This window comes from Trichosurus vulpecula, chromosome 3 (assembly GCF_011100635.1).
Source record: "Trichosurus vulpecula isolate mTriVul1 chromosome 3, mTriVul1.pri, whole genome shotgun sequence".
Classification (NCBI taxonomy): Eukaryota; Metazoa; Chordata; class Mammalia; order Diprotodontia; family Phalangeridae; genus Trichosurus; species Trichosurus vulpecula.
The window spans coordinates 165385808-165412240 of record NC_050575.1 but is presented as its reverse complement, the minus strand read 5'-3'; the positions used below and the strand labels follow the sequence as shown (position 1 = coordinate 165412240).

The 26433-nt window shown below is 41.7% G+C and overlaps 2 protein-coding genes and 1 non-coding gene across 10 annotated transcripts in view; all 3 read right to left on the bottom strand.

The window, feature by feature from the left end:
- The window catches only part of POMT1 (protein O-mannosyltransferase 1), a 37119-nt gene extending 32557 nt beyond the window's left edge, over window positions 1-4562 (bottom strand). Inside the window, exons 1-2 of the mRNA XM_036748944.1 lie at window positions 3877-4562; window positions 2332-2479 (exon numbers count right to left, since the gene is read on the bottom strand). Coding sequence (XP_036604839.1) covers window positions 2332-2453 — 122 coding nt within the window. The 5' untranslated portion in view covers window positions 2454-2479; window positions 3877-4562. The remainder of the gene's footprint in view (window positions 1-2331; window positions 2480-3876) is intronic.
- A 1095-nt stretch (window positions 4563-5657) lies between these two features.
- The window catches only part of PRRC2B (proline rich coiled-coil 2B), a 106273-nt gene continuing 85497 nt past the window's right edge, over window positions 5658-26433 (bottom strand). Inside the window, exons 17-32 of one of the 8 annotated variants that reach the window (XM_036751747.1) lie at window positions 25363-25568; window positions 24822-24967; window positions 23830-23971; window positions 21279-21361; window positions 20451-20642; window positions 20122-20316; window positions 19531-19617; window positions 18720-18824; window positions 18303-18492; window positions 17259-17356; window positions 16518-16645; window positions 15960-16200; window positions 14285-14464; window positions 13814-13905; window positions 12382-12463; window positions 5658-10496 (exon numbers count right to left, since the gene is read on the bottom strand). In XM_036751747.1, the coding sequence (XP_036607642.1) occupies window positions 10365-10496; window positions 12382-12463; window positions 13814-13905; window positions 14285-14464; window positions 15960-16200; window positions 16518-16645; window positions 17259-17356; window positions 18303-18492; window positions 18720-18824; window positions 19531-19617; window positions 20122-20316; window positions 20451-20642; window positions 21279-21361; window positions 23830-23971; window positions 24822-24967; window positions 25363-25568 (2299 nt within the window). In that variant the 3' untranslated portion in view covers window positions 5658-10364. The remainder of the gene's footprint in view (window positions 10497-12381; window positions 12464-13813; window positions 13906-14284; window positions 14465-15959; window positions 16201-16517; window positions 16646-17258; window positions 17357-18302; window positions 18493-18719; window positions 18825-19530; window positions 19618-20121; window positions 20317-20450; window positions 20643-21278; window positions 21362-23829; window positions 23972-24821; window positions 24968-25362; window positions 25569-26433) is intronic. The other 7 variants (XM_036751749.1, XM_036751748.1, XM_036751750.1 and 4 more) reach the window with 7 other exon arrangements.
- Window positions 17878-17961, bottom strand: LOC118845174. Its single transcript, XR_005010039.1, has one exon. It is a non-coding gene; the product is annotated as a small nucleolar RNA SNORD62 (small nucleolar RNA).

The window sequence follows — 26433 nt, the reverse complement described above, 5'->3', positions numbered from 1 at the left end:
TTACTACCCAATCAAAATCCTGGTAGCTGTTGTCTACAGACCTCCAGGACACTCCCCGTCCTTTCTCATTGAACTCAGTACCTGGCTCACAGTGTTTCTCTTCTCCCCAACTCCTATCCTCATTCATAAGAGGATGTGAGCATACATATTGACACTCCTTCAAATACCCTAACCTCCCAGTTCCTCAACTTACTCATTTCCCATGATCTATTCCTCTACTCCCCCTCAGCCACACACAAAGATGCTCGAATACCTTTTATTTTACCATTATCCATAAATTCACCCACTCCATATTCAGGAATATCTTCTGAAATACTCTTATCTGATCACAGTCTCTTAACTTTCCATTTCTCCCTTTGCCTTCTAATACCAAACTCTATTCTCTGTCTATACCGTAACGTCCGAGCCCTTGACCCTCCAGTTCTCTCCCAGGCCAGGACATCTCCCTTGCACTAACCACTGTCCTTTCCTCATCTTGGCCCCTCAGTGAACTTGTTCAGCTCTACAGTGTCCTCTTTTCTTGAGTCCCTTGTGTCCTTATCATATCACCAACTGTGCCCTGCCAAGTCCCAGCCTTGGGTTCACTACCATTTGTTGCCTTTGCTCCTACACACGTGCTGCTAAACAAAAGTGGAGGAAATCACACAGCAGTTCTGATTGGGACCACTACAAATTTGTTACATAACCTCAACTGGGCCCTCGTTATTATTAGGCAATCCTTCTACACATCTCTAATCAACTAACTATTGCACTCTCCACAGTGGCTCCTCTACACTTTTTTTCCTTCCTCAACCTTCAATGGCTTCTGCCATTTTACTGGGGAAAAAAAGAGACCATTTCCTGTGAGTTCCCTCTTCTTTCCTCCTATTATCATATTACTCTGATTCTCACATAAAGAGGTAGCCCTTCTTCTAGCCAAGGCTAATCTCTCTAACCACATAAGTGATCCCATTCCATCCCGTCTCCTCCAGCAGACTGCTCCCTCTGTTAGCCCCACGCCCTCACTTATCTTCCCTCACTCCTGGTCTACTGGCTGCTTCTCTACTGCCTAAAGACATGCCCAGGTCTGTCCTATCTTCAAAAAATCCTTAGTTGAACCATCCTCGATAATTACAGTCCTACCCCTCTCCTGCCTTTTTCAGCTAAACTCCTTAAGAAAACCGTCTGTATGTGCCACCAATTCCTCTCTTCTCACTCTCTCAACTCTCTCCACTCTGGCTTCCAACCTCATCATTCAACTGAACTCGCTCTCTCCAAAGTTACCAATTATCCTTAACTGCTGCATCCAACGGCCTTTTCTTAATCCTTGTCCTTCTGGACTGCTCTGGTGCCTCTGATACTGGAGACCATCCTCTTCCTGTTGATATTCTCTTCTCTAGGTATACAAGACACTACTCTTGCTTCTCCTACCTATCTGACTGCTTCTTCTCTCTGGGCATTCCTGTTCCCAGCCCATAACTGAGAATGTTAAACTCTGAAGGATAACCATCACCTGCTGTCATCCAATAGGACTTATGATTATTGTCTTCTTGGAAGTGGCTTTTTAAAAAATTATCTACAGGGAATTACTATGTTTGTAACTGTTCATTCTTTCAGGTAAGCAGGAAATTTTAAAATACAGATCCTAGGCCAATAAACCAATGTTTATTCCTGAGGCAGTAACTGTAGTTCTACAAGCTAGATCTTGTAAGTATAGAACAAAAATATGTAAAATTTAGCACAGTTCTAAGTATAGGTGGAAAAAGAGTCTTACCCAGGAACATTTTGTTTGCTTTCATTCATTCAAAAAGCATTTATTGAGCACCTACTATATGCTACTCTTCCTTTTCTCTAGTTTCTATTATTATGGTGACCCTTCTCCCCAAGGCCAGCCCCATTTTATGTTGGATTAATCCCATCCTCCAGTATTTTCTGATTGCTCCATCAAACATATGCTCGCTCGTTCTTGCACTCTCTCTCTTCTCTCCCTTCCCTCTTTCTCTCTCCCTCTCCCTATTGGTTAACAGCAGGTAATGGATATCCTTCAGAGTTTAATACTCTCAATTATGGGCTTAAGAACCAGAATGCCCAGAAAGAATAAAAAACATTTTTTCAACATATCAAGTTCCACATACCATTGTTCTGTGTCGATAAGATCTAACTTGGAGGGTTTATACTGGCTTATGAACAAATCAGTCCTGATCCTCACTTTCAAAGATATAAACTGGCTGAGAATCATTTCTTCTCTTTAACATTTTTTTAAAAGGCATTTTTTTCACAATCAAGTCCTGAAACAAATGCAATTTAATTTTGCTAAATTCTGGAATTTGAGAGATGCAGAAGTTGGCTTACACTACTGCCCGTGGATAGGACAATCTCCACAATCGACTCAACAAAGCCACTACTGTCAGAGCCACTAAATTCAAGTTGATCTCTGCAGTTATAAGAACAGGGCACTTCAAAAACACTACCATCTTGTGGGAAAGTAGATTGAGTCACCCTGTAAAATGGAAAGAAACAAGCCACAGTCAGCAAATGGGAAGCCACGATCAAAAGGCGAAAATACTTTTTAATGGAATCATATTTGGTTAAAACAGCTGCTGTACTAAAAATACGAATGAAATAAGCTTTGTAGAGACACATAACTTTGGGCATGTCCCACCCTCCCTCTAGCAGTTTTCTCATCTATAAAATAAGGAGGTTCAACTAGATGGTCTCTAAGGTACCTTCTAGCTCTAAAATTCCATATGCTTCAATGACAGGGCCATACAAGGTTGAGATGTAGCCTGTTGTTACGGACAGAGGGCTGTCAGTGGAGTCAGAAAGACTTGTATTCAAGTATTGCCATATTAGCCCATGTGTCCCTTAACCTCTCAAGGACCCAGACAACTAAGGCAAATGAGTTACCATCTGCATTAATGGGGACACATGGTGAGAATGTAAGTTCCTTTACAGTGGGAACTGTTTGGCTTTCTATCTACAGGATTTAGCACAATGCCTGACAGAGTAGGCACTACATAAATGTTATTTAACTGAAGGAAGTTTGCATACTAGGGATTGACCCTCACATATGAAATCACTGATCCAAACCAAGGGGGAAAAGGACAGGGTCAGATAGATAGGAAGATATCTTATAATGGAAGAGGCATGAGACTGGGGTGGGGAATCTGCAGCCTTGAGCCAGTCAGACTAACAGTCAGAAAATCTGGAGTTCTCATCCTGGATCTGCCATTAATAAGAATGTCTATATTCCAATTCTTCAAGAATGCATGATTTCATCAGTATAAGTTGCAGATTATTACTTTTATTTCTTTTAGTAGATGGGTGTAAGGTTACCACAGCCAACTTTCTACTGAGATGATGCTGGCTGCACAGTTGCAATTCGGTGAACTCCTCATTGGTCAATAATTGAGGCACTCCCTGTTTGGAATTACAGGGCTTGTGCTTTGTTAGCTTGGCCAGGGTAACCAGTGAGATGATGCATGGAAGTGATACTTTAGACTAAGTCACAATAGCTGATTGCTGTACTCTATATATTGCTTTAAAAGCACTTTATAAAGGGACAGGGTAAAAGGAGAAAATTGAATAAAGAGGGACAGGATAGGAAAAAAAAAAACACTTTATATACACTTGATCCTAAACAATAGGATACGGTGCCCATTTTACAGATGATGTGGTCAGATGAAGCATAGGGAGCTGACCTCTAAGTCCTGCTTCTGACACATACTAGCTGTCCGACCCCTTGGCAAATCACTTAATCTCTCAGTGGTTAGACAATTCGCTAAAACAGGGGTTCTTAAGTAGTGAAAAGATATTTCCAGAGCTCCAGAACATATTGATTTCTGTTGGTGGCAAAGTCAGAGGTCTGCTAATGCTACTTTAGGGTTTGATGCCTACCTTAATAATGGAAGGAAATGCCAAATTTCAGTTAGAGGTTGCGAAAATGCGGAAATAATTTGGGTTTTTTCCCTCATCCGAATCCACAAAGTCTCTGATCCGTGGCCGTGATCAGAGTGAAGAGCCCCTCCCTACTCCAAGGCCGTCAGCTGCAGAGAAGGTGCCACCCTGCGTAGGTGGAGGGTGTGTCTTCCCCGGGGAGTTCCCTATGTATGCCAAAAAATCACAGGTTCGGAGCTTACGGACGAGGAAACTGAGGCTCGGAAAAGTTAAGAGACTTGCCCGAGGGGTCACCAGCTGGTGAAAGGTGGAACCCGCCTTCGCTCCGGACGAGCGGCAGCTGCCGCCGACTTCTGCGGAGCCTCCCCCGCGCACGGTCCCATCCGCTCTGCCTCGCTTTCTGTGCAGTCGCTTTCCCCCTCTGGGCCTCAGTTTCCCTCTCTGGTCAGGGAGGGGGTCTGGGTGCGGCGGCCTCTACCACCCGAGATTCTACGGCCTTCGAAGGAGTAGGCGAGGATCGTAGAGGACGGCGCCGGCCTTAAAATCACCCGTGAGGACATTTAAAGTTAAAACCACCTAGCTCGGGAGCTGACTCCCGCGGCCGCGCAATAGCTCGCCAACTCCACCTCGGAACCTCAGCAAGATGATCCACCAAACCCTGAAATCAGGCTCGATTAGCTACGCCTGAGATGCGGTCCAACGGCAGCGACGCGACAGGTCACATGTGCATCGCACTCTGCGCCTATTCGTCCAAGTAGAGAACGCGCTTGCAAGAAGCGAATGGCCTCCATCGCGCATGCGCACAAGCCAGACAGCCGCTTTCCTGACCCTCCGCCCCCAAAGCTGGAAGTCTTTGTGCAAACCCCGCCCCCCCCAACTTCCCCCGCATTCCCGTGACCTGGACAGAAAGTAAGCTGTACAAGCCCAAGGAGGAAGCAGTGTTTGGACGACAGACCCTTGGGGTTCACACTGCTCTTACTGGATCTGTTTTCCAACCATCCTTCGGTCATCTTTCTCGGCAGTTTTACAGAACTGCTTGCAGGTAGGCAGGGGCCTGATCTCACCTTGGAATCTCTGCCTGGAACCTTTGCCAGCACTTGGCACTGTATTAAGTTTTTGTCATCCATATTTTAAGCCGAGTTTCTGACTTAACGATTTATAATAGCATGCATTCAGTGAGTAGCCCCTGCCTTGTTCGTTCATCCTCTGCAGAGAGCTTTCTCCTGTATATACCCCTCCCTGCTTTCCCGGTGACCTTTTACCTAACTAAGGTTTGACCAAGATATGAGCATTGAGTGCAAGCCAAAGGACAATTGCAGCTCTTCACAGAGTGGGGAGTGATTTTATATTTTGACCCCCTTTATCTATAAAGCTCCAGAGTCAGATTCAAAGGCCATGCAAGACGGGAAAGTAAGAAATAGACATTTTATCAAAAGCTCTAATGTTTTTACATCATCACCAATGCAGAATGAATTCAGTAAATTGGGTGAGATCTCTCATATTAGGGATATTTATGAGATAAGGAATTTATCCCTGATGCTACTTTTTTTTCTCAGTGAGGATTTCATGTTCTCTGTCAGCCTCCCAGTGTGCAGTACAAATTCTTTTACTGTACTTAAAGTAAAAGCTGGCCAAACAACAAATAAGTGATTTTCTCTTGGGATTTTAAATAGATTCCTGAACTCATTTCTTAACATGCACAATCTATAAATTAGCCATCCAGGAGATACACAAGTCAATCTGTCTCACCAAGCAAAAGTACCAAAACAAATTACACAAAATTTGAGAAAGCAAATATGCTTTATTTTTAAAATTTTTTTTATTTAAATAAGGAGAATTCTTTCATATGGAAAGAGCTAATACAATCACATATTTGAAAGGAGAAACAATAGGTACTGAAACGGAGGGAAAGGGCAAGAGAGTGCCACCACTGGCCTGGTGATTCCGTGATTCTAGTTTCCCATCCAAGTTAAAATAGTTTCCAAAAAATAATATATAAACAGGTTGCACATTACACTTTTATCCATCGTCTGCCCTTTCAAATATCTGGTCTACATGAAAAGACAAAGAGAGGAAAGGCCAAAAAAAAAAAAAACCAAAAAAAAAAAGCCCAAACAAAATCTTTTACTATACAGGGCATGAGGTTAAAAGCTTTAAGGAGTACAATATCCCCAATTGAAAACAATGAATGTCATCGTAGAGCCTAAATGGGTTTTCACTAACAGCTGCCTCCACATGCTAAGGTGGCCGTAAGACACTACTACCATTTCCAGGGCCACCATAATAGGATGGGTGAGGGAATTAGGGGAAACGAGGCAGCTGTTAGATGTTCTGATGAGCCAGGGAAATCACCGTAGCCATTTACGCTGGCCACAACGGTAGGGACAGCTGACTGGGTGACTGCCAGATTTTCACACACGCCACAGATTTATCTAAATGTTCTGAATCACAAGGAATTATTACAATCCCAAACTAAGCCACTTGTCCTTGGGTCACGCCAATGAGTTGGGGGGTTCATTTTCCTGACATTTGCATTTCCCACTCCAACAGAAAACGTAACAAAAGAAAACTTCAGTGCCACTGGCTTTCAGAGTGTTGTCTCCGAGCTTACCCTGTGGTTGAAAAAAAAAAAAAAAGGCGGGAAGAGATGTATGGAATGGGAAGCAAACATGCACCAGCTCCCCTGCTCACTAAGGAAGGAAGCCAGCAAGCAGTGAGGAGTAGCTGGGTCATAAGGACCTGTTGTGTGCCTGGGAAAACTTGCCACACAACGACTGCATTCATACGTAATTTGTATGACAACCAAGTGCACAAACATGTAACACACTGCCTCATTACATATAGTCCCACGGCTGCAGTAAGAGTCTAAGATTTGCAGTAAACATCTAGAAGGCAGATCTAGGAGTGTAGAAAGGCCAACACATAGCTGGGCATAATTGATATCCAGATTTTAAGTGATACCCTAATGTCCCCAAATGTGGCTCTGCAATGGTTGTGAGGAAAAACTTTTTAGTTTCTGAAAATAGAAACCACACCTTCTGTCTGTACATCTGCGCATATACTAACTTTATCTTTTGTGTTTTCCCTTAAGATGAAACCTAAAGCCAGAGTTTAGTAATGCTGAACTTTGAAAAAAATTCCTGACAAGAAATGAACTAGACTTAATGTATCTGATAAACAATTAGTCACTCGATAAACAACATATTACAATTACATAGATATACTCTGGACCTTTGCTTACTCAGGTAGATAATAGAGTGGCAGCTTTCTAAGACCACTTGTGGAGCAACCCAGTTTCCTCTCCTCCTCTTGCAAACTGTACTGGTATCAACAGCTGGGGCAAAGCTGACGAGCATCCAAGACCAAAGCAATTCTTAAGCAAAGATTCAGTGAGTTAATTCTGAACCCTCACCTCAGTACCAGAAAAGTTAAAATCCACTATTACCTAAAAGGAACTGTAGGGGTTTTTTTGCTCTTGTTTTAATGTGTAATCTGCTCTGTTCCCTCCAGGGAACTGATAAAACCCCCACAGAAGCCTGTGAATATATCCGCATTGGGAGAACAGAGGTTTAAACTGCCAGGACTGGAAGTCACACTACCTGGAGCTTTTGCTCTAAAACCACACGACAGGAAGAGGGATATTGCACCTTAAAATGTTTCTGCACTAAAAACTGCTTTCCATCAGACAAAGGGACAGAGGAGCCTTGAGGCTCCTCACTGTCCCTCAAAAAGTCTGATTTTAAATCTGTATCTTAAAAGGAGAAAAGAAACCGCAGCTGAACAGTTACACAGTGGTAGTGAACGCAATGAAATTCACATGCAATTTCTTGGCCTTTCCTGCACAGAATAATTCAGACATTATATATAAATAGAGCAGTGAAACATTTACTTTTTTTTTCACCTAGACCTACAACATCAAATACGTATAAATAAATTCTAGTGTTTTGGGGAAGTAAAAGAGAAAAGGATAGGGGAACAGGTGACCTTGTTGTCTTGATTTTTCTTTTCTCAAACAGGAAGTACTATCATTTTGATGGCATTGTATAACTGAGGGATGTTTTATTTTCAGAGTCATCTCTGTAACAGCATTTAGGACTGTCATGTATAATAGGATAATGAAAGGAAGAATAATTTTTTTTCCCTTTTGATAAGTAAAAGTAGTAGTGTGCACCTAAATCTGGTGTGAACAGATTTAAATGAGTCTCTAAACTACACAAGTAGAGACTTAAATTTGTGTGGCCTGAGCTGACAGACTTGGAATAAGGACAGCTCAGCAATGACCATGGTCTGGGGGAGCAGAGGGAGAAGTAATAAAGGTAGAAGACTATTCATATGCTCACACAAGCTCCAAGGCATAGGGGAGGAGAAGGAAAAGTAGATGTATGCATGGGGCAGGCCAATGCTGGGTCGATCCAACAATAGGGCATTCCTTGGAGAACAGGCTCCTGGGATAAGGCTGTTGGGAATGAGAGAGAAAAATAGTCAAGCTGGTGTAAGTAAGGTCTGAGAGAGGCAGGTTGGTGAAGGCTGTGGAAAAAAAGAAAGGATTCTTAACCAAATTTCCCTGCCCCAGTACAAGACATACTGACACTCCACTATAAAGTTATAACCATCATCAAAATAACAAGGAATTTAACACAGTTCTGTAAGGATTTGTGTTTTCCCACATTCTATGAGGGGCAAAGAAGGAGATGCCATTACTTATGTGGGGAAATAGCATGAAGAGCTGTGCCTACTGTACAAACATCCGTTATACCTAGCTTATAACTTTAATGCATCCCTACGAAACCTTGGAGGACCCAAATCTTACAAGATCACCTGACAGTCGCCTCTACAATGCCCTTCTCATACAAAAGTCTTCTTTGGAACCACCAGTAGATAGATAGCAAGCTGTAGTCATTCCTATCAGCAGATGGCTGGCTGGTTATCAGAAGAGCATGGGAAAGATTGAAACTTCCTCCCCCTAACCTGTGAGTGACAGAAGCACAACTTTTTGTTGTGTTTGCCTTGTAAAGAATATAGCTCGCACAGACATTTAGCTGGAGGAGTTCAGTTGACTTAAGACATGGTCCATTTTCCAGAGAAAATAGTGATGATCTTTGAGACGCCTGCTGTAAAGTCCAGGTTTCATATGATCCAGGAGTAGCCTAGGTCTGCTTTGCTGAGGGAAGAAAAAGACTTAAAAATGCCTTGCAGACCATACATTTTTGCTAAAAGACAAAAAAAAAAATTGTGCACCATTACTGCTATGCAGATCAATTTCCACTGTTTCTTTAGTGACGAATTCTGCATTAGATAGGAAAAAACAGAAGGACCAGAGGCCACTTAGGGAAGGGCAAAGTTCAGAAAGGAGCTTTAGAAAATAAAACAAGTGCACACATACATCAGCCCAGAGGGGCAGGGATGATGGAGAGAATTGGCCTACACAACACCGAGATGGATAAACAACTAGATGGAGCTACCAGAGGAACCTCATGAGTCAGTTCTTCTCATTCATGCAAGAGAAGTTTGGAACACACCAGTGAGTTAGCAAATCCATGATTTATCCCTGGCTGTCTTGGGAGGCAATCTCTCAACTAGATTTAGATGGGCCTATGCATCTTCCCTCATGCTGAAAACGTCATCCTGTTCCTCTGGGCAACAAACTTCCCACAGTAACCAGGACAGGAGTCAACATGCAATCAATACACCAATCTATCTTATGCCTTAGTTACAAGTTCACTTCTAGCGAGAATCAAGAATGCCTTATTACCAAAAGCTTGAGAGGTCTCTCTTTCTTTCTTCTGCTTCTTTTTTTTTTGTTTTGGAAATAATCTCAAGGGAAATAAGTGGGGAAAACAATGGTTTTAGAGTCAGTTCTTAAGGTAGCATTGCAACGTATAAAACGAAGGAGAGAGGTTAAAGGAAACTATTTTGGTTAGAAGTGATGGATGGGAAGGAGCAGAAGGAACATATAAATGTTTTGCTATACGCAGATATAGCCTATTTTTTTGTTTTTTCCTTCGTTAAAAACCTCAGCTGCCTTTTAAAATGAAAAGCCTCAAACTAAAATGCCCCTGCTATTACCATATTCCTGTGCCTGGGTATCACTCTGCTTGGAGAAAGATTTGGGAAGAGAAGGCTGCTGTTGCTTAATGAGCTGTGTAACAGCAGGGGGGACTGGGAGGTGAACCTGCACTGCACAAACCATTTGAGCCACTCAACAGTCATGGTAGGGAATGAAGGATGGGGCGGGGGCAGGGTTGAAGGGATCATTTGCCTCTTTTGTTATTAGAGCAAGCAGGTCAATGTCATATCCGTTGTTGGAACAGAAGGGGGTGGGGGGAGAAAAAGGGGGAAGAAGGGAGGAAAATCTGAAGATGTCACTTGAGTCAAGTCAAAGTCAAGTAGCTGGATGATGGATCTGGCGAGATCTCCAAGCATCCAGTTCTGTAAGGACAGCGGCGGTGCTGTGTATGAGCTGGCATGGCAGGCATCAACAGGCACTCCTAGGCCTTGCTCTCCTCAACTTTCACCGCCTGAGGTTTGATTGCTCCAGTTCGCTTCATCTGTGTGGCAGAGGCTGATTCCTGCAATTTCACAGCTCCCAGGCTGGGTTTATTTTCATCCACTCGTTTTGCCTTTGGACAAACAGAGAACAAAATAAGCTTAAAAAGCTGAACTCCTGATCAGATACAAAGCTCCCACCATCCCCCTTCCTGATGTAGGGCTGCAAAGAAAGAACTAAGTAATCCATATTTTAGCTGAAGTGCTAGACTCAAAGGTAATTTTAAAAATTCTTATGAAACTGGCCAATTACTATAAAAACTTTTAGCAGAGTGATCTGGGGAGAGAATGTAGTGATGACCTAAGTATGTTTGTGAGAGAAATACTGTAATAAAGAGGCTTGGTGAACTGGTGCTTTACCAAGCTGAACAGATTCTTTTCAATTCATGACATGCATCTCAAATGTGACAAAACACCTTCAGGGAGACCTCCTGATTAAGGTGGGAGAGGAAGAAAGGCGAGAGATAGCCCAGCAACTGTCAAAAGCAGGCTTACTCACAGGATCCACATGAGGGTTGGAAGGGACCTTAGAGGATATCTAGTCACGTTTCCTCATTTTACAGATGAAGGAAATGAGGCCCAGAAAGATTAAGCAGCTTGTCCAGTGTTCCAATGGGCAGAATAGAGATTTGAACACAGATCCTCTGATTTCAAATGCAGCCCTCTTTACTCTAACATGCTGCCTGTCACATTTAAGATATTTTCAGTAACACATCTATTAGTCTTCAAGCTATACACCCAAGAAATGACAGTCTAGTTTATAAAGTGTATCCCTGCAGGCCAAGGGTCAGACAATGAATCCTCACAATAAATGTTCCACAATTCTAAATATCTACACATAGTGCTATTAAAAATAGTAGCCAACCTTATATAATAGTAGCTAACCTCAACCATGTCTTCTCCTTGCTCCCAAAGAACAGTTATTATTTGGGGGAAAAGCTTTGAAAGTGAATTCCATTCAAATCAAGAGGTCACTTCAAAACATTTGGTGAAGTGCCAAGTTTTGTTACTGTTGTTTCAATCATTTCTGACTCTTTGTGTCCCTATTTGGGATTTTCTCAGCAAAGATACTGGAGTGATTTGCCACTTCCTTCTCCAGCTCATTTTATAGATAAGGAAACAGATAAACAGGATAAAGTGACTTGCCCAGGGTCACATGTGAGTAAGTGTCTGAAGCCAGATTTGAACTCAAGAAGGTAAGTCTTCCTGACTCCTGGTCCAGAGCTCTATCTACTTCACCTCCTAGCTGCCCATATGAATTGCCCACATAGGGATCAATAAAAATCCACATATGCTAAGTTCTCTGGGACTTTCTTGGGTCCTACATGTTTTAAGAGTAACAGCCCAATACAGTGATGAAAATAATACTAATAATGTTCTTGTTCTTGCAAAATAGGAAAACTTAATTCCATCTAGACTTAGCATCCATCAGTGATTTCACTCAACCAAAGTATTACAGCAAGGCCAACTAAAGCACACAACACTTAAGTCCCTGTCTTTGCCCATCTCCATTTCTAACACACACACACACACACACACACACACACACACACACACACACACACACACTCACTCACTCACTCACTCTCTCCCCATTAAAGCTAACACAGAAACCTAATAGTCTTCTAGAGTGCCTCTCTTCATACAAAAGATCTCTACATATTTTTAACATTATTCCTACATAGCATCACTCTTAGAAGAGGGTTTAGCATCGTCCCTTGTTCTAAGAAGGAAAGGAGAGTCTGAGGCCTAGAAAAAGAATTAGCTCAACCAAAGGATTGGGGGCAGAGATGGGAAGAGAAGCCAGGCAGCCTGACTACCAATCCCATGCTCTAACCTCCTGCACATTCCTCCTTTTAAAAAAGGAGTATTCTCAACAGAATGAAATGTTCCCCTCTCTTTGGACACTTGGAAAAATGTCTAAGAGTACAGGACAAGATCTGGAAAGCCATCTTCTACCTGTTGAACGTAGTGTCCCTGCACAGAGCCCATGTTAACTGCTGGTCCAGATGGCTTCCCACTGGGGCTAGCAGAGCTAGGCCTGAAAAAACCAAAGGGAGTGGTTGAGAATACACAAAGTATCACCACAAAAATGGAACAAAAACCTAGTATATGGAGGAAGCATGAAGAAAGGTCCTCTTTGGCCAGGGGCATCTGGACCCATCTGGGCAGTCTGCAGAACACATAGATGAAAAATTTAAGGCCCAAGGCAACAGAATGGATGGAGCTAAAAACCAGGAGAGGTGTTCTAAGGACAGAAAAGGCAGAAGCATATGGGCATTAATTCTCAACTAAGAATTTCAACCTTAGTATCTGAAACAGATCTCAAGAAACTATGAGATATACATACACACTTCAGTGATGCTCAACAACAGGACTAATGAACTTGACATTCCTCTGATGACTTGTGTAATGGTCAATGTAAACTGAAACACCAGAAAACACCTATTGTAAAATGAGGTTTTCTTGGTATTTTGGTTTAACCTGATTACTAAATTAACAGCTCCTTGAGCTAATGTTTGGCAACCTAACAGTGAATTTAAGCTGTGACATATTGGTGTATATAACCTTCAACTGAAAAACAAAATATATCAACAATTTAATTTTAAAAATGGAATGTTATAGAAATAGACACCCACCTTCTAACTCTACCTAAAGCAACTAAAGAAAGATGGATAATGAAATAAAATTTCCCAAATACTCCAAAGGAAGTAGGAGAACACTCTATTTCCAACACTGAATCAAAACAAATATCTAAGTCCAGCTTCAGATGCTCCTTTCCCTATCCCCAAACACTTACAGAAGGCAATAAATTTGCAACACTGTATTATGGTTATCTCTGTATGTCTCACTCCCCCACCCAAGTTAGGGAGCTGCCACAGGTTCAGATAAGAGTAAAAAAGCCAGCCTGCTAGTTTGGGGCTAACTATGCAAGGTACTGGAAAAAGTCCTTTCCCCGAGGCATAACTGGCCATTTATGGTGAGAAGATCCAATTGAGAGGTAATTCCCTTCTCAATAAAATGAGGCTTCCATCTCTAGACTCCTTGCTCTATTAAGACCCTTTGGTCCTTTGGAGGAAGAGGGAAAAATCTCACTTTCTAACAAAATTTTAAGCATTTGCCACCCTGACTTCCCAGGAAATTCTTCAATTCTATATATTATTTAGGATGATCAAACTTATACTAAGACTTTTCACATGCCCACTTAGGACTTTCTAATGCCATGTGAAACACAAGTTATTTAATAAAAGGTACAGCATTAATGCTCTAACTTGACTTCTCCTGGCATCCCAAAAAACAATAGTTAGGCTACCCAGTGTTTTCCACAAGCTAACGTTTAATCACATGGAGTGTTTGGCTGTTCAGGATCTAACAGCCATAGCTTCTTTACCTGTAGGTCTGTGGTGATGGAACAGACCCTCCAGAAGGGATGTTCTGTTTACCGTCAGCGAAGTGAAACCCCTTCATCTCCATCTGAGAGGACTAAAGGAGACCAAGAGGTAAGAATCCATCATGTGGTGAAACCAGGAGATAGCTCAGCCTTTGCTGTACTATGCCAACAGGGACAGACTGGGGTTTCTTGTATACAACAGACACTAGGCTTCCCACATAGGTCAACATCTTTGGGATTAAACCAAAACTCAAACTCTAGGGATTAAAAATAAAGGATTTCTTAGAAACAGGACACTTAGGATAGGGTAATGGGAGGCTAGTGTTTTATAACAACAAGGAAATGACCAGAAGGCTCAAATCTTAGATTCTCCTCTAACTGGACTCAACTGTTCTTTAAAAAGAATAAGGTAATAAAATCCAACACCAAGACTTTCTCTTGGACCACAATCTGATTAGGGTCAATCTTTACCTCTCTGCTGGTAGCAAGGACAGAAGGCTGGGATCCAGGTGGAAGGATTCTTCGGGGAGCTCCTACGGAGAGATTCTGCCCCTGAGGCAGCTGAATGGACTGTGGTAAAATCAATGGCTGCTGACCAGAACCATAGCGAGGCAAAGGTAGTTGAGAGCCAGGCAATGGCATCGTTAACTGCTGAAAAACATCAGGTATTCACTCAAAATGGACAGTTTAAAAATCCTACTGTCCCCGCCCAATGTTTGAAAATTTTTATAAAAGACAGGTAGACATAGATATATGTATCTTTATAGAGATAGCTAGCTATAGAAAATGTCTATGCATATGTGTTTTCTTTCTCCAGTTCATTTCTGTTTTCCTTAGTGTAGACCAAACCTGGTACCACTAACCAATCTGCACTGGGTAAACTGTTTTGACAGAGACAATAAAAGCTGCCAGTGCTGGGCCTTCAGCAGGATTTTGTTTCAGTGGCATAAAACCGAGTTGAAAATGGACTCTGAGACTCCATGATAATAACAGTGATACTGCAGAGATACAAGGTGATCTGAAACACATTGTGACACTGGCTTAGGGACTGCAGATACCCAGAGTAAGGGGCTGAGGTTTTTGGAAGGCTTTAGTTTTTTTTCTTTTACAAACAGAAAATACTATATATTATTAAGTCCTAGAAAGCTTCTTTATCTGTTGCTACACTGTCCCACATTAATCAGTTCACTGAAGATGAACCTGATGACATGCCAGGTTTCCTTTTTACCAATAACTTCCTGAATCTTATGCAGACATGAAGAATTTTACCCCGATTTTTGATCTTCCAGATACAGTGCTTGAGATCAAAATTGAAATTATGTTTAATAACACAGGGACTGTCATCTTTTGCCTTTAACCCCAGCACCTAACAAAACACCATGCACATACACAGATGTTTAATAAATATTTGTTGAATCAAATCCTGTAATGTCAAGAAATAGTGGGGGTGAGTCTATAGCAGGTAGGAACTAAATGAAGTCTGTGGGATGAATAAGAAGCATCTTTGTATATAAAGTACCATATAAAATCCTGTTCATTAATAAGTACCCTGTTATGCAAATGAAAGTTAAATCATGCCCCACCCCCCCAATCTATACAATAAAATGGAGCTCACATCTTTAATAGTGAAAATGTTTAACCCAGGCATTATTCTGAAACTCAGGCATGGGTATTATAATGGGAACATTTATTCTATGGAATGTTTTGGTTTTTTTTTTTAACACTGATTTCACTGTGTAATAAACTCTTGGCAAGGAAACTCTCACTCTATCAGTGTCTATCCATACTGAGAGGGTGACTAATTGACTTTCCCCAGGGTCACACAACCAGTATTTGTCAGAGACAGAACTTAAACTCAGGTCCTTTCAACTCTAAGGGTACCTGTAGTATTGACTGTTGTAGAGAATGATAATTGTAGGAATTAATTCTTTCTTTTCTCTATCTTGTACCTGTTACAGCTTAGTACTAAAGAGTTGTGGCTCATAACAGACAAAAAGAATACAAAGGGAAAAATGGCCCTATGCTTCTTATCCTCTGTCAGCTAAAATACCATAGCTATAGAGATGTTACCAAAGCTTTAAACACAAACTAGGAAAATTAAAAAACAAAATAAAATTATGTTCCCCAATGTCAGCTTATTTCTAACCTGTGTTAGCTGGGAGTCTATCATCTGGGAGGCCCCCATTCCAGCTGCCTGATTGAGCTGACTCTCGTACACCAGAGCCTGGCTTCCATTCATTGGTTGATAAGGAGATCCAGACTGAGTCTTGACCATCTCTAAGGGCTGCATGCCCGGAAAAGCAGAATAAGGAGGCTTCAAGGCAGTTCCTCCAGTTAGGACCATGGTGTTGGGCTGGGACAGGCTGGGGTGCATGTACACCTGAGATCTAAAGAAGGAATCTTTTTATCAGAATGAGTTCATTCTTAGATAACCACCACTTCCACCCAAGTTTTACCAGGCTGGCAAAGCACTTGAAATGTTGATATACACAAAGCATCGAACTTTTAACAAAGCTATCAACTGAGCCCAAGAAATCTATGTTCCAGTAATTAACAACAAAGGCCTATCAGTAACAATGGTCAGGCAGGGCAAGGAAATTTAAGTCAAATTATATATTCAAGGCCCTATTCACAAACTGACTTCAGAAAGAAATACAGGGTGTCCCTAAGACTTTTGGGATGCTGTAGTACATATGCCTGTTACCTAAAGGGCTGTATGGAACTATAGATCTCCTGAGACTGGGAGACAGGAAGTCCACCTCTCAACCCAAGCTGAGCTTGTGCCTGTAGAGATGTATGGAGAGAAATTGGAATCTGCTGGGCAGCTGCAGCCTGGGAGGAAGAGAAGGGAGAAAAAAAAGCAAGATGATGAGAAACAGGAACAAGAGATATCTCAAGCCTTTTGTTACCCTAACTACATATTCTCCAGGGATCCTTCCTAACTGATACCAGGCGTGGGGAACCTGCGGCCTCAAGGCCACACGTAGCCCTCTAGGTGCTCAAGTTCGGCCCTCTGACTGAATCCAAACTTCAGAGAACAAATTCTTTAAGAGGATACCTGGATAAGACCATACAACAGTATCCTTATTTACCCCCAGTAGCAGTCTTGCATATGGTTCCATAGGAACTGAGAGGAAGGCTCACTAACTCAATGAGGCAAAGCTCCAGAATGAATCCTTAGGCATCAGAGATAAAGGCCCTCTTTTCAAAATCAGTGCAAGTTCACTTCTATAACCATTTCATCCTAAGGTACCCTAACAATGGCTAATAGGCCTTCTTTCCTGTCATCACATCAAGGAATAAGAAGGCTAATTTCAAAGGGAGTAATATGTCAGGAATCCCAACTGGAAGAAAATTTAACAGAAGGAAAGGATTAATTCAAATATATTTAACTTGATATTATCCCTTCATTCTCACACTGTGGTGACATCTAGGCTGCACTTACCTGTTGGTAACTCTGCTGCTGAGGTATCGTTTGGGGGACCAGACGAGGCTGACTTGCAAACACATGGCCATCCAGATACAAAGGTGGGATATGGTTACCTAAAATTAGAAATCAAAAAGAAAATTCTGCAGTCTTCCCATTTTAGGCAATCCCAATTAGACACTTACAAAGTAGGAACAAAAAGGTGACTGGGCACCTACAAAATTCATCACCCTTTTTCTCAAGTCAGTTAATGCACATATATATATATATAAAGTACTTTGTATACTCTAAAGCATTACACCAATATTATCGGTTTGAAAACATTCATGCTGCAGATAAGATGCCAGGCCAGGCCAGGCATCACAACAAGCCAACTTGCCAACTATAGGTGGATATTTGTATTTTAGATTCTGGTATCTGAAGAAGGCTTCAAGGAGCTATTTGAGCTAATATGCATAACAAGAAGACTTGGTCTAAGGCACTAGGACTTGAGGTGGCAGACCTAAATGTCACAGAGGAGAGAAGACTGAACTCAACCACAGCCTTCCTGCTTTCTTAGTCCTCATTTTGATCAGACTTTAGGAGTCTAAACAATGTCAGGTGAAGACGGTAGAATGGAAGTAAAAGCAGCCTTAAGTCTCTCAGGTACTGTCTCTTCATTCCCCTTTTATTGAGTACACAGTGAAGGGTCAGAAGGATCTACTGGAACACATCACAGAGACTCAATGCTGGTGGGGAGCAGGGTGAGCTGGGGGACTCAAAACTCCTATAATCTGTATTCACAGAAAGCTGCTTTTCTGGGACACCAATATGTAGAACTTTAACACAAATGACCTAGGACCACATTTCTCAAAATTGCCTTTGGAAAGGCAGTAGTAAGCAAGTGATGGTTAGCCTCATCACAAAATAAAGGTATCTATGGCCATCTGGACTTAAGAAACTCATATTTACATAGACTCCAAAAAAAAAAATGAAGGCAAGAAGGGTGGTTGCTACAACATAGGTCTCTCTTGGTAACCTGGAAGGAGCACTTGAAACCTGGTTGGGATGGGAACAAGATACCTGGAATAGAAGAAGGTGCTACAGATGCCACAGGCATAGGTGGCATGGAAACTCCGCCAAAAGAGCTGTAGTTGACCCCACTGGAAGCTCCAACACTGGAAGGAGGCTGGATGCCTGAACCAGCTCCTCCTGGAGAATTCTGCTCAGGCAAACTGGGGGAGTTCTCCCAAGCCTTGCGCGCAGACTCCATCTTTGGAAGGGGGGGGGAGATAAAAATTACTAGTAGTGATAGCAGTAGATAGTGAAAGCAGCTACATATATATATATACATATATATATAGCTACTCAGGGAAATTCTGAGGGTTCAAGTGTAAGAGGAAAACCAGGATGAAGGCCAATTATTCAGGGTAATTTGTCTTCCCTACCTCTTTACAATAAATAAGGTTTCAGTCATTCAAACAGTACCAGGGCCCTTACCTTGAGAGTGAGGTCAGCTGTAGGGAAAGACATCGGGTTCAGACTGATGCCCCGCTGGAGGTGATGATCTCGTCGGAGAATGGGAATAGACTGTGTTAACCCTGCCTGGAGAGAGCAAAAAGGGAAAGTCATGAGTACAGCATGGAAGAAAAAGTCTGTAAAGGAAAAAAAGAACTCAAAAGATGAGGAAATTAGATGAAAGCTTGAGTGAAACAGTAGTCTTAACTTTCTGGCACATACACCCAGAAGCTGATCTGCTTGTGGCTAATGGAATACCTTGATAGTCAAAGTTAAAATAAGTTTTCTTTTGCTACCATGGAGATCTTGGGAATGACATTGCATACTTCATCAATCCACACTCTAGATCTGCGCAAGCTCCATTTCATGACTTAAGTGGCTTGGATTTGACTCAAATTTCCAAGGAAGAGTAGTGTCTCAAAGGGTTCAACATGCAAGTACAATACTGCCTGGCCTACATGAAATTTACCCAGAGACTGGTCCTTGGGCAGGAATGGAAGATTTCACAGATGACTAAGTTATGGAAGTGCCAATTACTAATAAGCAATATGGACAAAGCAATTGGGTTGCCTCTACTCCGTGGTCCAAATCCATTTGCTATGAAAGGAACTGCTTAAAGAGGCCCCTTATAAAAGGACAGATGCAGTCTAAAGCAGTTGTTACAAAGAATAGTTGGAAAATTCACGTCAGCTAATTCTCAAGAAAATGAAGATGCTTTTAATATTTCTGTATTTCTACCATCCAAACAATGATAGGTGGGCTAAACAGAAGGTAGGAGGTAGGTTACACTTACGTTACTGGCTAAGGCATCCTGCAGTTTGACAACTGGGTTTGCTGACGTACTGGAAGCAGAGCCAGGAGGCAAGCTGAAGTCAGAGTCCTGAAAGAAGGAAATATCCATCCCATTCAGACCATTCCAGGTCCATGCTTTAGGGGCACTAAAAATATAACTGATTTCCAAACTCAGCAACCCAAAAAATCCACTAAGAAGCATTAAACAAAGAGCCACATATTCAGCCAAACATTCACCCTGTGCTCAACAAAATGACCTGTTTTCCAAAGGCACACTTGAAGGCATAGAGTTTAGGAATTTTCACCTGTTCCCATTCCCATTTGCTTTCCTGATAGAGACAGTAAACACAATATGTGCTAAATTCATCCTGAGAACCTGGTTTGTGTCAGTAATGAAATCTATCAGGCAATTTAAATCTACCTAGAATTCATAATATTTAAACTTGACTGTAATCTTTTCTCCTTCCCATCTTGAACTACCCCGTCCTTCTAATTTCCAGAAGCATCCCCAGTTTTATCCTTGTACCAAGTTTAAAAGCTACCAAACTCCCATCCCAAAATAAGAAATGAAAAGCAAAAATAAAATCCTCACTTTAGGATTGACTCCAAATTCAATGGGTGGAACAGGCAACACGGAATCCACATGAATCTCCACCCCATTAACAGGTGGGACATTCCCTTCCAGGCGCTCGCCACCCTCAGAACCCTTTCTGTTTTTCAGAGAGCGCTCATTGCCGATGGGTCCAGGCTTGTGCTCCTTGTTCTGTCCAGAACCTTGTTCTGAATCCTTAAGGGGAAAGCAGAGAGGCTAAGACACAAAAACCAAGAAAGCCAACACTCTCGCTTTTACACAACCCCGAGGAAAACCAATGTCCAAACTGGCCATTTTGTTCTCAGATTGGGCTATCAAATGCAGATTACCTTTTTCTCAGATTGCTTCTGAGCCTGCTCCTTCTGGCAATCAGATTTGGGTTCCGCCAAGCCAGGCCCATTCATCTCCTCTGGTTTTAGAGTGCCATAGGGGGAACTTCTCTGAGAGGAGGTCGCAGAAGACTCCCGAGATTCTGCACTCAAGTCAATGCCACTATCTCCCTGGCTGCTTTTAAAACCCTGCTATACAAAGCACAAAATGGGTTAAGACTCTCATACCCCATCAAACTTAAAAAGCAAAAATGCAAGGGGAAGGTATATACTTGTAATTAGGACAGAAGGGAGAGACATCTTTATAATTAACCCTAAACACCTCACTGTACCTCTTGCCCATCTAGATCTCTAAATGACCTACGATTAGTACCCAACATCACCAAAAAGATTACCATATGTGCTAACCCCACTATAGCTTCGTAACCAGATGGTCCCTAAACTGAGGCTGCCAAACTCATTTCACTTATGACCCAAACCAGAAACTCCAGTGTCCTCAAGGATAGCAACTGCTATGTCCAGTAATCTCATCTCCTCACCCGTGTTATTTTATATAATTATTCTTTCCCAGTATAAGTAGCCACAAGGAAATACTTCTTTAATATGAGAAGCATCACAAATTAAGACTGCAAAGCCAATTCTGAACTTTAGTTTGCCAGAACTCAATTCAACCCAGAATCAGCCTCTGTTTCAAGGGACATAAGTTTTACAGGTGGTAGAGCTCAGGGGGAATTACCAAGCAGAATAGAAGCAGCAGCCCCAATCAGCTATAATACCAACTGCGCAAAAGTGCACTGACAAACAATGAGGAAGGAAGGGACCACTCACTTCTGTAGAGCTGGACTCCGTACTGGTAAAGGCATTGACAGCTTTACTCCAGGAATCGCTGCTGGGAGGCTGAACTGGAAGAGCTAAGAGGCAAGAGGAAAAGGAGTAAGGGAACATAAGCCAGCAGACTAGAAGAACTTGGGTTTGTAGGCTTTCAAGAAGGTTAACACAAGTACATTCCATTACACAGAAACTCAACAGAAATCCAAATATAAAAGGATAAGCCAGGAGACTGATGTGCTCCATAGAACACGATTTTCAGTTTCCCTCAGTCACGTGCATTACTCAATGTGTTCTTACACCTACATTCTAAACTATTGTTTTTGTACCTCCTCAGAGCCTTACCAAGACAGAGTCTAAGCAAATATAGCTATGTGTTTTTGTAGAAGCATAGGAAGTTTGATAGAAAGTATATGCTATTCAGTTAATCTGGTATTGTTTTCCCTTAACCAATTATGTTAAATAGAAAAATAAACCTAGCTTCTCTGCATTGATATTTTTAAAATTTAGAGTATCAGAGGATAAAAATGGGATTTAAATTTTTTTTCATTATCAAAAGTTATTCTACAATGTCTCAGAAACAGAATTTTCCCCAGAGCAATACAACACGCAGCAGTGTAGAATATTGTAAAGAGCAATGGATTTAGAGTTAGAAGGCCTTGGGTCCAAGTCCTACCCCTGCCACTTGTGGCCTCTATGTCTCAGTCCTTCCATCTATAAAATGAAGGGTTGGGCAGGGGTAGGGAACCTGTGGCCTCGAGGCCACATGTGGCCTCGGGTGCAGCCTTTTGACTGAGTCCAAGTTTTATTAAGAGGATATGTTCTGTGAAGTTTGGATTCAGTCAAAGGGCCGCACTTGAGGACCTAGAGGGCCATATGTGGCCTCGAAGCTGCAGGTTCCCCACCTATGGCTTAGAGCCTTTTTGGACATCCATTATTTTCCAGCTTAAAACTATGATTCTAAGATATTCAGATTTACAACAGGAACATAGAACAGTAATATGCAGAAATACAATTGGCTTAGACATCTCTGTTTTCTAAAATAAGGTGCAGAATTTATGTTTGCCTTCACATGAAACTGCTTGCCATAAGTGGAATACGGCTGGAAAGGACATACTGGAAGGTGTAAGACTGCAAGAATCTCTGACACACAACAGTAGTGTATTTCCCTTCCTTGTTATTTTCCCCCAAAAAATAAGGAAAGTGGAGAAAGTCACTGGCTGAAATCCTGTCAAGATCACTAACACATTATGCTGAAGGCAGTGAGGAGTTTTTCTAGGTAATAAAGTGTCCTTAATAAGCCACTGTTCAACCAAAGTAGCCAAGCAGAGGTGGTGGTTGTTTTTTTTAACCCACTTCCACCTGGCTTTTTTATGTGCCCCCTGTAAACATGGCCAATGTAGCAGGATTTCTTTTTTTTTTTAATTTATTTAATATATTTAGTTTTCAGCATTGATTTTCACAAGAGTTTGAATTACAAATTTTCTCCCCATTTCTACCCTCCCCCCACTCCAAGATGGCATATATTCTGGTTGCCCCGTTCCCCAGTCAGCCCTCCCTTCTGTCACCCCACTCCCCTCCATCCCCTTTTCCCTTTCTTTCTTGTAGGGCAAGATAAATTTCTACGCCCCGTTGCGTGTGTATCTTATTTTCTAGTTGCATGCAAAAACTTTTTTTTTTGTTTTTGAATATCTGTTTTTAAAACTTTGAGTTCCAAATTCTTTCCCCTCTTCCCTTCCCACCCACTCTCCCTAAGAAGTCAAGCAATTTAACATAGGCCACATGCATATCATTATGTATAACCCTTCCACAATACTCATGTTGTGAAAGACTCACTATATTTTGCTCCTTCCTAACCTATCCCCCTTTATTGAATTTTCTCCCTTGACCCTGTCCCCTTTCGAAAGTATTTGTTTTTGATTACCTCCACCCCCATCTTCCCTCTCTTCTATCATCCCCCCCTTTTTTTATCTTCTTCTTCCTCCTTTTTTCCTGTGGGGTAAGTTACCCAATTGAGTATGTATGGTATTCCCTCCTCAGGTCAAATCTGATGAGAGCAAGATTCACTCATTCCCCCGTCATCTGACTTCTCTTCCCTTCCTACAGAACTGCTTTTTCTTGCCACTTTTATGCGAGATAATTTACCCCATTCTATCTCTCCCTATCTCCCTCTCTCAATATATTCCTCTCTCATCCCTTAATTTGATTTTATTTCTTTTAGATATCTTCCCTTCATCTTCACCTCACCCTGTGCCCTCTCTCTCTGTTTGTGTATATATACACACACACACACACATATACATACATACACACTCACATATATATACATATATATACACAAACATATGCATATATATATGCATATTCCCTTCAGATATCCTAATACTGAGGACTCATGAATCATACACATCATCTTTCCATGTAGAAAAAGATTTCTAAACTTAGGCTTCATCAGGACTTCCTCTGTTACCACTAGCTGTCCAAATTCTACCCACATGCAGGCAGGAGGAAAGGTAAGACATGGCCCAACTGGGTGACCTCCTGAGCTCACCTTGGGTGTTACTCTCCCAGATTTCTGTTCCCAGGCTGCTGCTGGGCACTGCTCCATCCCCTTGCTCTAAGCATAGGTTATTGTGCTTCTTAGCAAAGCGAGGAGGAATTCGTGATGATAGAGCACGGCCTTTGGTAGGCACCTGAGGAAAGAGTTAAAAGATAATTAGCCTAAACACTATCCCAAAATACAAAATTCAAGACCTTCCTGCCAATTCAATCACCAGACACTCAACTCGGACTTTGAGATTGCTCAGAGGCTCCAGATTTTGTCTCTCTACGTACCTCACTCTGGTCCTGCTTCCCTCCTTTTCATAAGACTTCATCAAAAGTCTAACCTGGAAACAAGCAGTACAACTGCATTCATGAGGACTTATGATGAAAAGTGTTATCCATTTCCAGAGAAAGAACTGATGGCATATGAATGCAGATTAAAGCATACTTTTTCTTTGCTTTATCTTTTTTTTTGTCTTGTGTTTTCTTTCACAACATGACTAACATGGAAATATGTTTTGTGTGCCTGCACATGTATAACCTATATCAAATTGCTTGCCTTCTCAATGGGGGGGAGGAGGAGAGGGGAAGGAGGGAGAGAATTTGGAACTCAAATTTTGAAAAAAGCAGCAAATGTTAAAGATTATTTTTGTGTGTAATTGGGGGGAAATAAAATATTAAATCATTTTTTAAAGATTAAAAAACATAAAACTATGAAAAAACAACTGCATTCATGCTATCAGACTCTCTATCTAGGTAAGAAAGGAAAAATCTTAGACAAGTTAAAGAAACTGAGTATACACACAAAACTCCCCGGCATTTTTGCATATACCTATTAGTATTACCTGTGCTTTCTTACACGTTTGTTTTTGGAAACTGAGTGAAGCAAGATGGTTTTGTAGCCCCTGGAGTAGGGAAGCAATCTTACCGTTTACTCCCTGCTCTCTTTAGTATCAAACTACTTGTCTTCCCTCTTCCTACCTTCCTAGCTCTACTCACCTGGACAGCTTGCTCTTTCTTCCTCCGCTCTTCCTCCATCAGACGACGTTGCTTTTTAGTTAAAACCTCAATGAAGCCTTCACTCACCATGGAACCCACTTCATTTTCTTCTCCAGGGTTTGAAACCCGATTGTCTATGATAGTATCTGAGTGGCGGTTTTATAAGAAGGAGAAAAATTTTTTTTCCATTAAAGTCAATAAGTATCATGATTTATGAGAATACCCTAATCTCAGAACATTAGGTTACTCTCTTTAGGTTGCTAAGAGCTCACTTTGTCTGTAGTACAGGTACTAACCCAACTGTATCAAAGAGCAGTCCTTTTACTATCTAGGCAGAGACCACCTGACATTTATCCTTGCTATATCAAAGAGATAACACCCTACTCATCTCCCACATCCAATACTAACTGAAAAATGAAGTCTTCCATTAGGTGAAGGGATAGACTAGCAAATTAATGATAAAAAAGTTCCTGGTTCTTGCTTCCTTTTTGCTGCATCTTCTCTGTACTCCCTAATTTCCAAAGACTTATCAGAAACTCACTTCCATAACTTAAGTCAAACTGTGGAAGGGCCTCTCCTTTCTCTCCTGCCCTTTGAACAGCCAACTTGGATTCTTTCTCTGGCTTCTTCACTGGTGATTCAGTGATGTCAGAGTTGGTGTGGGCAACTCGCTCCAGACTGTACGTGGAATGACTGCTCCCACTGTTAGAGTTGCCAACACCTCCAGGTAAAGCCTCTTCTGGAGACCTGAAAAAGGAAGCAAGTATGATTAAACTCAGATAAGCCATATGCCAACAGAGAAAACAAATAACCTTAGTGTACGTGCATGTATGCGCACTCTCAGTACACACACACACACACACACACACACACACACAGCCATATCAGAGCTCTTTCTAATCAATGCAGGCCATGTTCTTGCTTTTCCTTGTAGTTTCATTTACAGATTTTATGAGCTAACTGATGGAGTGGTCTGAATGCAGATTGAAGCAGACTTTTTTTACTGTTTTTTTTTCGGTCTGTGTTCTTTTGCAACATGGCTAAATGCCCTTCCTAAACACATTTTACAATTCTACCCATAATCTATTTTTGGCTCTTCCCTCGAGTAGAACCATATGGAAATAACAGGAAAGGCGCAGAGAGCACAAGTTCTTCTAAACATCATTAGCTGAGGGCATTTAAAGCTAGAAAAGACCAATATTTGAGAACATAAACTCCGCTCTAGCATCTAAATTAATTGTTACTGCCCAGACCTCAAGAGTATTCATTTCTTCAGTCCTATGAAGACAGAGGACTTAAGGGAAACCAACAATCAAGCAGTCCATATCTTTCCAAGCCAAGAGTAGCCTGTAGGTTCTCCCAAGGGAACAGTAGTGACTGAGAAGAGAATATCCACTTCAAAGTTTCTATCAGAGATATGCGTGTACAGCTTTAGGCAGTCCACGCTATCAAGCAACAGTGGAGACAAATTCTGACAATTATTTCCATCATCGCTTGTCCCTTGCTGCACCGAGTTAACATTCCAGAAGGAGAATTGCCTGCCTTCCTACTGTTGGGATGCAGGACTCCTAGAAAAGCTGACTCAGTGTAGCCAGAATGCTACAAATCTCCC